Source organism: Procambarus clarkii, chromosome 45 (assembly GCF_040958095.1).
Source record: "Procambarus clarkii isolate CNS0578487 chromosome 45, FALCON_Pclarkii_2.0, whole genome shotgun sequence".
Classification (NCBI taxonomy): Eukaryota; Metazoa; Arthropoda; class Malacostraca; order Decapoda; family Cambaridae; genus Procambarus; species Procambarus clarkii.
The window spans coordinates 5,406,536-5,422,803 of NC_091194.1; the positions used below are offsets into that span (position 1 = coordinate 5,406,536).

Sequence of the window (16,268 nt, forward strand, 5' to 3'; positions counted from 1 at the left end):
AATGAACACACACTGGAAGTTGTGCAGATTTACCGAGGATGATATTGAGCTGAGGTGTTCGTCCGATTCCTGGGATGTCACAATGGGAAGAAGCTTTCTTCTCTGATTTTTTATCTCGTTTGCAGCCTCCTTGATGCTAAAACAAATAAAAGTTGATAAGGAATTACTGTGTACTGTACCGATTAATCTATAATTAATGAAAAATATATATTTTTCTGTGGGGAGCCCCTTTGGCTCCCTGGAGCTATTGGTCTGATATACATTATATTAGTCTTGGATGGGAAGGAAATTAGATGGGAAGGAACTCCCCCCCCTTTGTCTGTACCAATCCTGTGGTGGGTCTAAATACCCCCCCTCCCCCCTATTCTAATCAGTGTGAGATAATCTGGTATTGTTAAATAAAAACCCTTTTGTAAAATTGAACTCCAAGGTGTATTCTTGTCTCATGTAGTTAGAACAGTTTATTACTGCTAAATAGACAACTGCACTCCCATTATTTATAAGAAAGTAAGAGCGGGTGTTGTTAGTGATACTCTAGGGTACGGCTTTCAATCCCGTACCTTACAATAGTCGTAGTGACTTGGCACTTTCTCCTAATATTCCCCCCCCCCCTCCCTGGAGTTGGAAGGGGAAGCCCTGGACCCTTCACGCTGGTTGCCCACACCTCAGTTCATTGGCCGAAGCACTCTGGGGAGGTTGTCAATACTGGCCTCAGTTTCCTGCAGGATTTTATGCACCTGTGGTGTTTTCCTGCTGTTTGTAGCGCGGTGGCCGGGAGTAACAGTAGTGTACTGGGGCTGCATGTGCTTAGGGCTGCCTTCCCTAAGACCCTGTAAGTACTACCCTTGGCTTCTAGGGTTGCCTTCCCTAGGGCCTTCTGGACCTCACTCCCATAGGGGTTCCTGCTACTCAACATTTACCCTGCCCTTGAGGCCAGCTGAGGTTTTGTGACCTTTGGTTCTGGGTAGGAATTGCTGTCGTTGTTACCGGTTGGGGCGCATTGGTGCTGCACAGCACCAATTCGGAAGGTGAGCTTCCGATCACCGGATTGCTGCCTTCCCGATCACTTGCTTGATGTGTACACGGATGCCTTGTCTCTCAGCTGGGGCCTAGAGGCCAGCTGGACACTCGCCTCTAGGGGTCGGGTTGGTGAGCTTCATGCCGGCACAGAGGTTTCTGTTCTTTCAGTCCTGATGGACGTTTTCTTCGCATGCAGTCGTTTCCTTCTTTTCTGGTGAAGAATGAGACGGCAGGCTTCCAGAGGGGCTCTTGGGTTATTGACGCTTGGTTGGTCAGGCCGGGAGTGCATCATATGTTGTGTCCGGGTTGCATCTCGGAGCCGTTACCTGCGCACCTCGGCTTCTGTAGCTATGGATGCACATTGTTTTGATCAGATTTCCCTCGTTCCCTGTTCCAGGGCTCAGGTCTCTCAGGTCATCCACAGGGTTAATAAGTCTACCCTCATGCCCAAGATGTTCGTAAGTATGCTGGTCTGGCTGCTGTGTTTAGGAACGTGTCTTGGGCTGCCATTTGGGCACAGGGGTTTTGGAGGTCGAACAGGATCCTGGCCACCCATTCTTTGGTGACAGTTCCTGGTCACAGTTGTTCATGTGTTGCCTTGGGTCGCAGATTGCAGCCAGTTGTCTCATCTTCGAGTTGAGGCACGCAGTGTGGCTGCCTTCTGGGTAAGTCCCCTTTTTACTTATCTTTGGTTACGTAGCTCCAGGGAGCCAAAGGGGCTCCCCACAGAAAACCAGCGTTGAATGTAATGAAACACCATTTTCTGGGTGAGCTCCAGAGGCTCCCTGGTACCTTCCCTCCTTCCGGTCGGTGGTTTCGTTTTGTTTTTGATGCTCAGCCTCTGAACTATGGTGTGAACAGCCAGTGCGAGGGGTCCAGGGCCACCTCTTTCCCCTCTTAGGGATGGGGGAGGGGGTGGATTAGCTACACGGACAAGCGCTGCGGGGCGGTGAATGACTTTTGCTTGTTTACTTGTTTCCTTTGTTTTCATTGGAGAGTTCTTTTTCTCTGTTCGGTCTTGGGTTTTTTGCAATTTCCTACCAAGTTAAGTTTGTTTTGAGATGCCTACCTTTCTGGGTGCCTAACACCGGTCGATGGCAGACATGGAATACCCCGCAAATACAAAGTGGGTTTCCTTAGGCCATTGCTTCCTGTGCCTTTCTGAGGGGGCCATGTTCTGGCTAGTGGTTCCTGGTAGGCAGAATTCCATTACTGAAGCCCCAGACTAATATAGTGCATATCAGTCCAATAGCTCCAAGATAGCTCCAGTCCGATATATATATATAAATATATATATAAAATGTGTATGTGTGTGTGTATAAAAATAACAGTATGCCATTCCTGGATGTACTAATAACAAAAAAAAATAACAGGAGCCTCTCTAACCACCAGCATATATACTAAGACTACAAACATAGGATTATGCCTAAATGGCAGGAGTGAGTGCCCTCTAAGATACAACGCCAGTGTTCTCAACTCTTATATTCGTCGAGCCCTTAGCCACTGTTCTGAATGGAGCAACGTGAGTAGGGAGTTTGAAAGAACAACTCAGATGTTGGTGAACAATGGATATAGCAACACAGAAATAAACACTACTATAAGACTGACACCTGGACCGATGTTACAATCCTGAACCAAGAACAGAAACCATAACACCTCCAATAAAATTATATTACAAATCAACCATGCACAGTGAACATAAAAAAGAAAAACGAATACTGAAAGAAATAATCCATAAAGGAGTACAAAGCATAACTCCTAACCAAAACATAGACCTAATCATATTCTATAAAACAAAGAAGACTACCGACCTCCTTATTAAAAACAGCCTGAAGCCGATGGAGAACCCTTTACAGCAGTCAAATGTGGTATATATGTACACCTGCCACCATGAAGGATGTAGCCTTCAATCTAAGTACATAGGTATGACGTCGACCAAGCTGACGTGGTGTTTGACCTGTCATCTTCAATCAGGTGCCCCAAAAAATCCCATGAGACAAGCCCATAACATCACCCTAACAAGAGAAATGTTGAGTAAAAACACTTGCATAATAGACAAAACACAAGATGTAAGAAGATTACAAAATCTTGAAGCAATTCATATAAAAATAGAACAACCTACCATAAATACCCAAATTACGGAACTATTCACTCTACCCACCATAAGAGTAAGAATAAGAGCGGAACATGAAGATGCTAACATAGGAGCACTGCTCAACATGCTATGCCCACTACACCTGATTAATCTTTGTATGTGAATCGGACCCTATTTTTTCCTTTTCCTTCAAACTTTAACACCTTATTTTTCTCCCCTTTATGCTTTATTCTTGACCCATTTGTATTGATCTAATTGTCAACACCTGACCTCCCTAATGGTATAAATCCAATATGCCCTGTACTTTCCTATCACTTGAGAACGAACCATGTAGGTTCAAAACGCAGAGTAATTTTATAGTAAGTATAATACCTTCTACAGTTATTTATTTCTTTTTCATCACCTCGAACCAAGATGACTTTTGGAGAACTCCTCTTCCAATTAAACCAGGATGCAAAGGCACTAGTCAGAGGGATAGAACCCCTAAACAAGAAAATAATCAATACAGAATATGCAGTCATATTCAATGAAACACACATTTTATATTATACATACATATATATTATACATACATATATATTATACATACATATATATAGCCATACATACATACTTTAGCCTTGTATCTAGGTTCCTATCACCCTAGGTAAGGGTGAATTACTGACCATTCCCAGAACGCAACCCACCAATAGTTGCCTAGTTCCCAGGTACCAATTTACTGCTAGGTGAACAAAGGAATTAGGTGTAAGAATTTGTGGCCAACCATTTCTGTCCCACCTGGGAATCAAATCTGGGATCTCCGGTTGTGAGTTGAGAACAAAGCCAATTGTTAATGTAGGCAGTATTAGAGACATTACTACTGAGTAGTATTTAAACAGCATACACAATGTGAACAGTATACAGCAAAGCATGTTTCTGGGGAGTTAGAGGGATGCGAGTGAGTTCAATCCCACCCACTGCCATAACATTTTCTCATAACGTATACTGACTGACACTTACTTCAGGACAGTATTGATGCAAACAAATGACTCGACCTGGCCAGTTTGCTTGTTCACTTCAAGGTACCCTCTTGATCTGAGCGTTACATGACTTCCATCCCGACACTTAAGCCTATAGGACACAATCCCTTGTCCTTGCGTACTGGTAAACACTGTAAAGAAATATTAATATATACTGATAAACTGTATTACCTGCATTCAGGTTTACTGCTAGTGCTTCATTTACTTACTGTACTTAAGTCACTTTGGACACATATACAGTATGTATAGCAGTTACCAATACTAATGCATCATCTGTGAACATAGACATTTAGCTTTGAACTCTCTCAGGCATGCAATTTTTGTAATTTGTGGATCATTTACTTATCATATTTAGGTCTTTCTAAACTACTTGTTACATGTAGTCACTTGGACCCCATATACAGTATAGCAGCTTTCAATAGTTCAGCATCATCTGCAAATACGTAATTCGTACACACTATGAGCATGATCGGTGCCAATACAAAGCTTGATGAACCCCAATTGTTATCTTTCTCAATCCAGACACTATACCCTACAAGAGTCCCTCATCAATCTTGGAAAGGAAATATGTCATCCATGTTAGCACAATATTGTACCTTGTACCTTTTGTTTGGTGCTCTAATTTTCAGAATGATGTTTTGTAGACCTTTTTGTCAATACAGTATATCAATGCCTTTTCTCTCAGTGCCTTTTTGGCTTCCCATAGCCAAAACCTGTTAGGTTTGTTAAGGTCTTCCTAGGTCAACTACTGACCTTACCCAGGAAAAAAACCCACAACAGTTGCCTAACTCTTGGGTGTCTTTTTTACTGTTAGGTAAACAGAGGCATTAGATGTAAGGTAAACACTGCAAAAGGAAATGGGGCCCCAAATGCTTCTGTCATTTTTGCAGGAATTAAACCAGACACTTTTACCTATGACCTGACTGTAGAGAGCACCGCACCACAGCACCCATGCAAAAGTAATTTTATCAAAATGCTGAATTAAAATCTATACTGTAGTTTAGAAAGCAGAGCTAATTTGTTACCTTGTCTCATGTAATAACACTTACCGGTACATTGTATTTTCTTAAGTCACATAAACAATTTTGTTATATTTACCCTAAGTTCTTGACAAATATAGTTTGTAGGCAAATACACAGTAGTAGAAGTGTACTGATATCAATATTTTGACTGATAATGGTACCTCCGTACAGTACATCTCTACACAGAAGAGTAGTGGTGGTGGAGGTGAAGGTGAAGGTGGTGGAGGCCAAGACTGTCAGTAGTTTCAAAGCATTATATGACAAAGAGTGCTGGGAAGACAGGACACCACGAGCGTAGCTCTCATCCTGTAACTACACTTAGGTAATTACACTTAGGTAACACTTAGGTAATTACAAAAGTTCCATGAACATTCCCTTGTGTGCGTGTCTACTATTGTACATTCTTGATTGAGATTTCAACTGGAACTAAATGTCTTCCTGTGTCAGGTAAAACTTGTATATAATATAACTAGATCAGCTATCGAGTATTGCTCAGGTCTTGCTCCTTTAACCACTGTGATGCACCGAGTTTATTGTGACATTCCCCGTGTGCATAAAATCAAGTGTTCGCAAAAATTTTGTTGATCTTTGTAAAATGATAAATTCCCTTCCCTGAACATGTACATGTAAAAAAAAAAAAAAAAAACTAAAAAGTTCCACATACTTTGGGTGTGGGGATGTGGAGAAGAGGGCGTCACAGGCTGATCGCCCGTGCGTTAAGCTCCAGAGGCAGTCACGTGTGCCATTCAAGCACCGCAAGTTGCCACAAATGTATTTTCAATTATTTGTTATATATATTTGCAATGCGGTTTTATTTCATTTTTATCGTATATGATGAATATTTGTGTACTTTACAATATGTATACAGTAGAACACTCATAATGTTCCATGGAACTGTGATACATGTGTCAGTAATGTGTCCACAATAAATGTTTATTGTTGCAATATTACTTGTTCAAAATTCACTAAAATTACAATATGTACAGTTTCACACACTATTTACACAGTAACACACTGTATTACACACTCAGTACTTCGGAAGTGAGTGATAAACAACAAAACAGTCCATGGTACACAGCGCGACTTTGCTCTCGTTGCGCCAGGTACAGATAGATTTTCACTTCCTGTTTCTTCGTTCTGTGTGCTTGCAAATAACACACTCACGTACACCCTTGGCTTTAGTACCTGTAGGTGGTATGTAGCCAAGCTTGTAAAGTGTAAGGTAGTCTTGAAAAGATTATAGGAAAAGATCAATTTGTAAGGTAGTCTTCAAAAGATCACTTTGTACAGTCCCTCACTGGAAGAGATTCAGTCATTCTGGAAGAGATTCAGTCAATCAGGAAGCAAATCAGCCATTCTGGAAGAGATTCAGCTATTCTTGAAAATATCTATGGAAAACACCACCATGGCAGCCGCTAACACTGTTCATCTATGCTACTTGAATCAGATGCCTCATCACTGAACCCAGAAAACGATTCATCTATGTATCATCTATAAAAATTGGAGATGGCATGGGTGGACAAGAGTGGTGCTCAAAGCTACAACTGGATATGCTCGATGTATCGTCCTCATCGGTACTGTATCACTTGCATCCGACCTTTGTGTTAGGTCCTTATTGCGCCTACCTTCATCAATATCATGACCCTTATGTTATTCAAACAATAAGATCTGAATTTCACAGACAGAGAGCAATCTTTCAACACCACATCAGACAGGTGTTTGGGAGACAGAGGTCCGTGAGCCACCCATGGTTGCTCACTCAGTACTAAGCCAGCTGGGCAGCCTGGGCATTTTTTCCAAGATGGCTGCCTCTCACTGGAGGTCCCAAGAGTCCATTCTGTACACAACCTGCTACGAACGTATTTTGAATGGGTACAAAATATTCAAAAAGAGTTTTCTCGGTTGGCGCAGTTTCCCACCGACCGAGTTTTCTCAGTTGGTGCAGCACAGTGGTTAATGTCTGCTATGTTATGCGTAGCTTTCATTTTTATTTATTTTAATCTTTGTATATTTATATATCAAGATTGCTTTATTTAAGTTGTATATTATAGTGTGTGTGTGTGTGTGCATGTGCATATAAGTGTAGTTACAGGATGAGAGTTATGCTCGTGGTGTCCCATCTACCCAGTGCTGTTTGTCATATGATGCTCTAAAATTACTGACGGTTCTGACATCTACTGCCTTCTCATTTAACGTGTTCCAGCCGTCCACCACTCTACAGTATATACAAAAGATAAGTTTCTAATATTTTTTTGGCATCTTTGTTTCCTTAGCCTGATTCTATGATATCATTTTCTTGAAGTTACAAGTTTCATCTTCAAGAACAGTGTTGTAAAATCCTCCATGTCTATTTTGTTGATTCCTGATACTATTTTATACATGGTTATCATATTACCTCTTTTCCTTGTATCTAATAGTCTTGGCATGCTTAAACACCTCCAGTCTCTCCTCGTAGCTCATGTTCTTAAATTCCACAAGCAATTTTGTAGCATGTCTTTTCACCCTTTCTAATTTATTTGTGCTTCTTCAGATATGGGAACCAAACCACTCGTGCATATTCCAATTTTGGTCTCTCAAATTGTGTGTGAACAGTTTCTTTATAATTTCTGTCCAAATATTTAAATGCAGTTCTGAAATTTGCCAGAGCAGCACAGTCTCCTCTAATAACACTCTTTACGAGGTCTTCTGGTAACAGCTTACTAGCCAGAACTACTCTTACATCTCTCTCCTTGTCACAAGTTTTTAATATCTTTCACATAATTTGTAGACTAAGTGTGGGTTGTTCTCCTCTATTCTGCATTCCACTACGTGACATTTATTTATGTTGAATTCCATATACTGCATGTTGCTTTATAAATTTATTTTGTCTAGGACATTTTGGAGGGAAATACAGTCATCTAAGTCTGTGACTCTACTTATATGTCATTTTATATAAATTGAATAAATCTGTACAAATCTCTGGTGCGCTCCAACTTGGATTATTGTATCCAACTACAGATGCAGGTAATGTATATCAAAGATCTCTTCCTCATTCCTGGTAAATATTAGGTCCAGTATTAATGGAACATTTCCCTCCCACATTATCACTGGGGGAAACATGAATGTTTCCAGAATGAAGCAGAAGTCTGTCAGTGCAGAAATAGTGTGTATTTGTATCACAGGCCTCTCAGTGGGGCGAGTTATTGGTTATTAGTTACATTATCGTGATTTATTCAGTGCACATAATTATTCAGCTTAGAGCTTACTACAACTTGGTTAAAATGAAACATACTTAGCTTCTGTGCAACTATGGACCACACCATATCATCAGGGTGCATGTAGTTGAACGCTGATGTTCCCATCACCTCGGATGGCATCAGGCCGGTTACAAAAGATATCCTGAAAGCAAAACATGACAAACAATTAATCAGAAAACAAACAATAAAATGGAAGTATAAAACCTTTCATCAATGTTGTATAAACTAAGAAATTCTGAATATTCTTATTCAATGCAAATGTATTTCTAATGTGATTTAAAGGCTGGGGGGCCAGAAACAGAAACTTTCCCAAATATTTAACCCACTAGGCCTAAAAACTCCAAATCCTTAGGGATGTCATGTTTTACCTGAATTTATTTGAGGCCCACTTACACTAGTTGCCTCAATGAGGAGAGGAAGCCAGGAAGCCATTAGACAAGCTTTCTTGTCAAATGGCATCCGGAACCTTGTCCGGAACCTTAGGACTACGAATCTAGAGCGCTGTCCACTCAGCTGTCATAGACTTAGTAGCTAAATTAATATGTAATAAAGAGGAAGTGGCAATACACCTAGATACCTCTAACTCAATTGTCAAAACTATATTACTCCACACTTTCAGGTCCAAGAGAAGAGAAATCATAGACACTCAACATCCAGGAGGTACAAATTTTAAAATTATGATCTGTTTAGATCTGATGCACATATATATATGTTCAGTACAAAATGCCAACCAGACAATGCAACAGGAATTGCCAGTAACAGGCTACTGTTACCTTAGGTAATTTACCTGAACTGTACTTAATTATAAGTACTGTACTAGCATTAATTAACCTTTATTTCTTATTTACTACCATATTCCCGGGAATATACATATTCCCTTATAATTCAACAATTATAAGAATGATACACACCTGTGATCCGTGTATAATATTTTTCCGTCCATTCCATGCCGAGTAATGTATTCATCCTGTGTAGATTCCACAAGTGAAAGCTCTGTGATTGGCCGATCCTTTACCACTCGTACAAAACTAACCAGCATGTGTGTTCCAATTCTACTCGTGGGGACGTTTGCTGACTGGCTGTCTCCATCAACATCAGATTCATAATCATCTTCATGATCTGCAAATTAAATGAACATAAAGCCTTTAAATCATCGTATAAGTCTTATTGATGGGGACAAGATGCCTGCTTTCAGGTTTGGATTGAGAGGGTTTCCCCTTTTTCCCCGGATCAAACTACGGGCCCCTTCCCAGGGTACAACCCACAGCAGGTGCCTAACTCCTGAGTATCTATTTACTACTAGGTGAACAGAGGCATTAGGTGAAAGGATACAAGCCAAAATATTTCTATCCCACCTGGGAATCGAGTCTGGGATCCTCACTTGTAAATCGAGAATGTAGACCATTGTCCTACAGGACCCATATGCCAAATCCTTAATAACGTAAATGATACTGGATATACTTCTAAGTTTTGAAAATGAAATACAAATTGTTGCCTTATATATATGGCAACTTAAATTATATAGGGGACTGCAGATGAGGAGTCACAATAACGTGGCTAAAATATGTTGACCAAACCACACACTAGAAAGTGAAGGGACGACGACATTTCAGTCCGTCCTGGAACATTCTCAAGTCGATTGTGTGACTTCACTTTCTAGTGTGTGGTTTGAGCGATATATAGGGAACTGCTTACAGGCTTTTGTTTAAAAGAAATCAAATCATTTTAATATTTACTTGAATTTACCTGAATTAATCTGAGATTGAAAAAGCTTAATTTATATTCTCTAGAAAGGCAGAGGTAGGGGTGACATGATTGATGTATACAATTCATTCAGTCAGGGGACAGGGAGCCTGTCTCCTGTAGACATTAGGCTTATATCGAATTTCCCCAAGATCAAACTAATGGCTCTCCCTAGAATGCAACCCTCACAACAAGTTCATTAATTCCTGAGTAATCTTGTTATCTTGAGATGATATCGGGGCTTAGCGTCCCAGCGGCCCAGTCCTCGACAAGGCCATTTTTTTGTTACACATCCCTAGGAAGCAGCCTGTAGCACCTGTCTAACTTCCAGGTACCTATTTACTACGAACAGAAGCACTAGGGTGAAAGGAACTCTGGCCATTTGTTTACACCTTTGCCGGGGATTGAACCCGGAACCTTAAGACTATGAATCCCGAGGGCTGTCCACTCAGCCGTCAGGACCCATAATACTAGTCTATAGACGAATGTTGTCATGCATCCGTGATGAGGCGGATTTCGTCTATGCTAGAATTAATTAAACTTAAGAGAGAGAACTATTTTCTTTTAATATTCAATTTGTGATTTATTTTGAGTATTGCATCTGCACAGTAACTGGTAAAAAGAACTTCTGAACAATCAAACACATCTGAACACATCTGTTACGTAATTTTATACAAAATTTGAACAAAACTTTAACAAAGATACAAACTACCATATTTATCCACAAATGCGGAAAATTTAATTTAAATTTTAATTTTAAATAAACAAATTTAATTTAAATTTTAACTTACCACTAGATGTATTTGTTCCATTAGGTGATGGTGCCAATACACAAGGTAAGGAGGTGGTGGTTGCACTTTGGGGTAAGGGTCGTACCTGACCAACCACGTGGATAATCTCATAGCGCCCAGGATCATTACGTGACAAGGCTTTCTCCATCATACGGCAAAAAAAGGACCGTCGGTTGTTTTCTGAAAAGTTTAATTTTAATTAAAAATTTGAAGTTAATTATTAATTTTAAGATTATGAACCACAAAATAAATTCTTTGAGCAGGCCACTGGTTGCATCCAAGCCAATCTCCAGGACACTGCTTAGACACCAGATCCTCATCAACTTTGAGCCTCGCCACAATACATAACTTTCAAAGGTCTTTTTTTTTATATAGTCTTGGGACAGGGAGACACTGGAGAGCAGAGCTCAATCACACCATGTATCACTATGGCACCAAATACTGCTGACTATGACACCAAAAACAGATAAAAACTCTCATCTGCCGCCAAGTTATACTACAGGGTCGGGAAACCATCTACCCAACTTAATCCTTACACTGCTTTAATCACTACCTGCAATACCCTCCTATATATACAGATCAAATTGTGATTATTTACCACTTGATTTGTCAATTATTTTTTGTCAGGTGCACTATGAGGTTGTACTTTTAAATAGCTGAGCAGTCCAAGGGTTAAGGCCTAAGAGAATGAAGAGATTATGACGTGTCGGTCCATCCGGACCATTATCAAGTTAATTGTGATAATAATGTCAATTATCACAATTGACTTGATAACGGTCCAGGATGGACTGAAACATCGTCGTTTCTTCATCCTCTGGTGTGTGGTTTGGTCATCATTTCTTCAGCCACGTTAGTGTGACTCATCGTCTGCTTAAGACCTAAGACACATGTATGCTTGTCAAAGCCAGGACCAAATGGGTAGGAATGTAAGCAATTTAGCACCCACTCCCAATGGAAAGTTTCAATTCTCTTATTACATTATTTCTGAGCATGGCCCTGTCGGTTGATCCTGAAGCAAACTCTCAAAGGTAAAAACAATAAAATAAGGGTGACTTACCCAAGCATGAGAAAAATACCAGGCCAGTCCCCAGAAATAGGCACAAATTGCCAAACATGGAGGTTTATTTTTTATCATTTTGAGTTCTTTCTCTCACAGTCAACTTTCTTTCTTAGCTATTACCTGGTCTGTGATGCCGATTGTTTTTGAAGCACAAAATTCCACATAGCCATCACAGCCTTGCTTGAAAGCTCCTGCTGTTGTACAGCAGCATTTCTTATATAGCATTTGTTGGCAGAAGATTGAAGAGTTGCAGTTAAGAGCCCACCTCTCCCTGAGGTCTGAGCAACACCAAATTTATTGAAAGTTACTCAGCAAGTAGGAGCTGTCACATGAAAATTCTACCAAAGTGTTAAGCGTATTCAAATGAACTTTTGCCTTAAAGGAAAAGAAACTGATTATTCAGTTATACACTTCTCTGGTGTACCCCATCTGGACTACTGTATCCAACCATGGACACCTCACATTCAAAAGAACATAACTGCTTTAGAGAAAGTTCAATGCAATACGATAAAAATCATACTAAAGTATATATATTTTTTATATTTACATCTTCAATGTTAAGTAATATCCTAAAACTTATTTCAGTATGTAAACCTATCATTAATATTCTAATTTTTATTATATATTTGTTACTGATAAAATCATGCTATATTTCACTGAATAAACCCATAAATTGTCAGTATATTTACCTGAATTTACCTGAGGGGGCCCACTATCTTTCTAGTGGCCTCAACAGGGACAGCTTATTAAAAGTCCCTCATTGTTTCTGAAAATCTTTACCAACTGGATTTTCAATTACAGTAATCTCTTGGCATTTATGGCTTCAGCAGGTAGATGGTTGCATGGGTTTATAACCCTATGGATGAAAAAGCATCTCCTGTTTTCGGTCCTAGATTGTGGCTTGTTGAGCTTGAATCTGTTGCTCCTTGTCTGTGTTACAACTGACCTTAAAGACGTTTAGATTAATATCCTCTAACTTGTTCAGTATTTTAGAGGTCACAATAAGATCAGTGTTGTTATGTTTGATTTGCAGTGTTGTTAGCCCTGTGGCCCTCAACTGTTCCTAGTATGAGAGTTGACTTTATTTCACTAGGGTCCCAGTATGTAGTACAGTTGGGTTCATTCTCAACTCAAAATCGAGAACTCCTGGTTCTCATCCTGGAGAGGACAGAAACAGTTGGGTGCATTTCCTATCACCTAATACCTCTGTTCAGCCTGTTGTGAGGTTGCATCCTGGGGAGGGTCAATAACTCGACCTTGGGGGGACCTTGATATAAGCCTAACATGCATACTTTATATACACTGGCTGCCTGTCCCTTGACACACTGAATTACTATTATTATTATTATTATTATTATTATAGAGAGTATACAGTATATGAATAAACATTGAAGCTGTAAGATGGAATTGTGAATTCATCCCTGAATGCCTCAAAAAGTACCAGTACTTCTGGTTGAGCTTAATTCTTTTACTATGCACCCCATACCCATTGCGTGGGTGGTAGTGGAAAGGGTTACAGAGGCACATAATGGGCTCAGGGGCTGAACCCCACAATTCATTTAGCTAAGCAAGTTACAATCTTGATGAGCTAGTTACAAAATTCAATACACATCATCACATCATCAATGGGGGCTCGAGATCGACCACAAGTACAATTTCTTTCTAAGTTAAGCAACTGACATGTGGAGAGCTAGGGGTCACAATTGATATGTTTGTCCTGTACACCACCCCTACCCAGTGGACAGCGGTAGATAGGTTACAATCACTTAGTTACTACCTACAGTTAGCCTTCTGGTTGAGATACTTGTAAGTTTATCATGGTGCAGTTTAGTTTACTTGCAGTTTATCATGGTTTAGTCAGTAGTGCATGTGCCTAAGGAGTTCAGGGTCAGGGGTTTAATTCCATCATGCAGCCTCAATATTTTTTTCATAGATTTATTAGGTTCTTATGATTTCATTGTGCATGGCCATATATATATTACAGTACTAATACAGTACATAGTTTCAATATTTGACAGATACTCAGTGCTTACTGTGCATACGTGTATTGTACATATAAAGTGTCATTATAAACAAAATTATAAATAAAGCTATTATTAATACTGGTGCATGAGAACCAATAGAAGTAATTTTAATATGTAGATTACCTTTTGGGGTGAGCTGCTGCTGGAAGATATCGTGGTCATCGGGATGAATGACGTTGTAGATGCTGTGTCCCAATAAGTCAACCTGCGGAAATGTAACGATACAGTACAGTAAAACAAAATCTTTCCAAAGTTCTACAAGACAAAGACTTATCCTTGCCAAAATGCATATATTATTTTAAGAATGTTGTTTATTGATATAAACACAAATATTTTACTTAAAAATACCTATACCATATACCAATGCCAATTTACAAACCGTTCAGTTAAATTTAAATAAATTTGTTTGGATTCTCAGGTGATCCTCCCACACCCACAAAATAACAATTTTATGCCTGAAAATACATCACAATACAGGTTCACAAAATACAATAAATTAAGGACATTACAATACGCTTTTTTAAATACAAAATACAAAAAAATAATTCCACCAAGTATTAGGAATCAGAGCGCCAGTGAAATGGAACATAAGGGACATTCAACCAAAGCATTACAGCAGGGAATGAAAGGAGAAAAAATGGAGGAAATTGGTTCCCAAAAATATTGTATACAAATAGATGGAATAAGTAAAATGTAGTAAAATGGAATAAGTAAAATGACCAAGAAAAAATTGAGCAGTAGTTTGAAAGTTTGTGTTTCGATGTTAAATTGAATAACAAAATATTTAGGAGGGTGAAGTGTGAATTCAAGAAATGACAGACTTTGATAATAGATAACATGTACAACCATGTACAAAAAAAAGCAACACAGAAAGAAAATCTTCAAGAATCAACTTTACCTGACTGTGGCCAAAGAACTGATCAACTGCTTCAGTAACGTAAACCACTTTGCCTGTAGATGTAACCACTAGCAGGAACCCCCCCACAGCCTGTAAATATGATAACCATACAGTATTTAGTCCAACCAAAAATGGGTGTACAGTAAACCTTATGACTCTTGTAATGATTAAGAAGACTGGAGCAGTGTAAGGGTTAAGAAGACTGGAGCAGTGTAATGGTTAACAAGATTGCAGTTATGTAAAAGTTAATGTGTGTGCAGGGTTTGGTAAAGTGAGGAAGGACTTACTTCTGCAAGGCTGCGGGTGACATTGGCACCAAGGCTGGCTGGCAGTCTTCCGGAGTCACCATCATCCTCCTTCAGTACTATGAGTAAAAATATGTTATTAAGCTTTTTATCCAATAAAAGTAAGATCAATTTCTTCATCTAAAATAAATGTGAATTTGAGAGTTCTTATCAAACAAACAAGTAAAGCCTACCATTAACTTTTATTGCTACTAGAGGAGGAGGAGGCCATACTACCAATAATTTGGTAGTTGAGGCCACAACACAACTACCAAATTAATAACATTACATTAGATTGATGAAGAAAACATCAGGTAGGAGCATCAGTCAGAAAAGCTAAACAAACCCTTGGAATAATCAAGTGTACCTTTGACTTTAAGGAAAAGATAGTGATTCAACTGTAGAAATTTCTGGTGCGCCCCCATTTAGCTTACTCTATCCAAGCATGGAGACCACATTTTCAGAAGGACATAGAGCTGCTTTGGAGAAAGTGCAACACTGAGCACATACATGCATACAGTATACCGTATATGCAAAGGGAATGATCTGGAAACAGAACAGACATAGGCTGGTCGGCGTTGGCTTAAGTTAAAAATTTGAAATTAGGCAAACCCCAATCAGCCTATGTCCATCCGGAACCCCAGATCATTTCCCCTGCAAAGTCTGGCCTCCTGCTTTGGACAGATAGACAAACAGACATTCTCTCTTACTGATATAGTTTTTATATATAATTTGCCTTGTCAGGGACAGGAAGCTTATGTGTAAATATGTATACTTGTATCAAAGTTTCCCCCCTAAGGTCCAACTAGTGATCCCCCTCCAAGTATGCAACCCCACAGCTATTGTCTAACTCCTGTGTACCTATTCACTGCTAACAGAGACATAAGTGAATATATGCTGGGCACCTACTCTTGTGCATGCGTATATAGTTAGCGGCGAGCCTAAGGACAGAGGTCTTGTCAATACGCTTGTTGGCTCCAGTGCCCAGTGGGACAATGCCGGCCAGCTCATTGACATAGTGGTTCAGCTTGTCTCTACGCATCTTCTCTGCCATGTTACGCATCTCCCGCGAAGAG

The 16,268-nt window shown here is 39.6% G+C and overlaps 1 protein-coding gene across 4 annotated transcripts in view; it reads right to left on the reverse strand.

Annotated features, from left to right (window-relative positions):
- Positions 1 to 16,268, reverse strand: part of LOC123769831 (uncharacterized) — a gene marked incomplete at its 5' end in the record, with an annotated part of 29,227 nt that extends 12,959 nt beyond the window's left edge. For all 4 annotated transcript variants that reach the window (XM_045761163.2, XM_045761162.2, XM_045761160.2 and 1 more), the window contains 9 exon segments: positions 34 to 136; positions 4,115 to 4,265; positions 8,428 to 8,534; positions 9,304 to 9,511; positions 10,927 to 11,106; positions 14,134 to 14,215; positions 14,909 to 14,998; positions 15,196 to 15,272; positions 16,102 to 16,268. In XM_045761163.2, the coding sequence (XP_045617119.1) occupies positions 34 to 136; positions 4,115 to 4,265; positions 8,428 to 8,534; positions 9,304 to 9,511; positions 10,927 to 11,106; positions 14,134 to 14,215; positions 14,909 to 14,998; positions 15,196 to 15,272; positions 16,102 to 16,268 (1,165 nt within the window).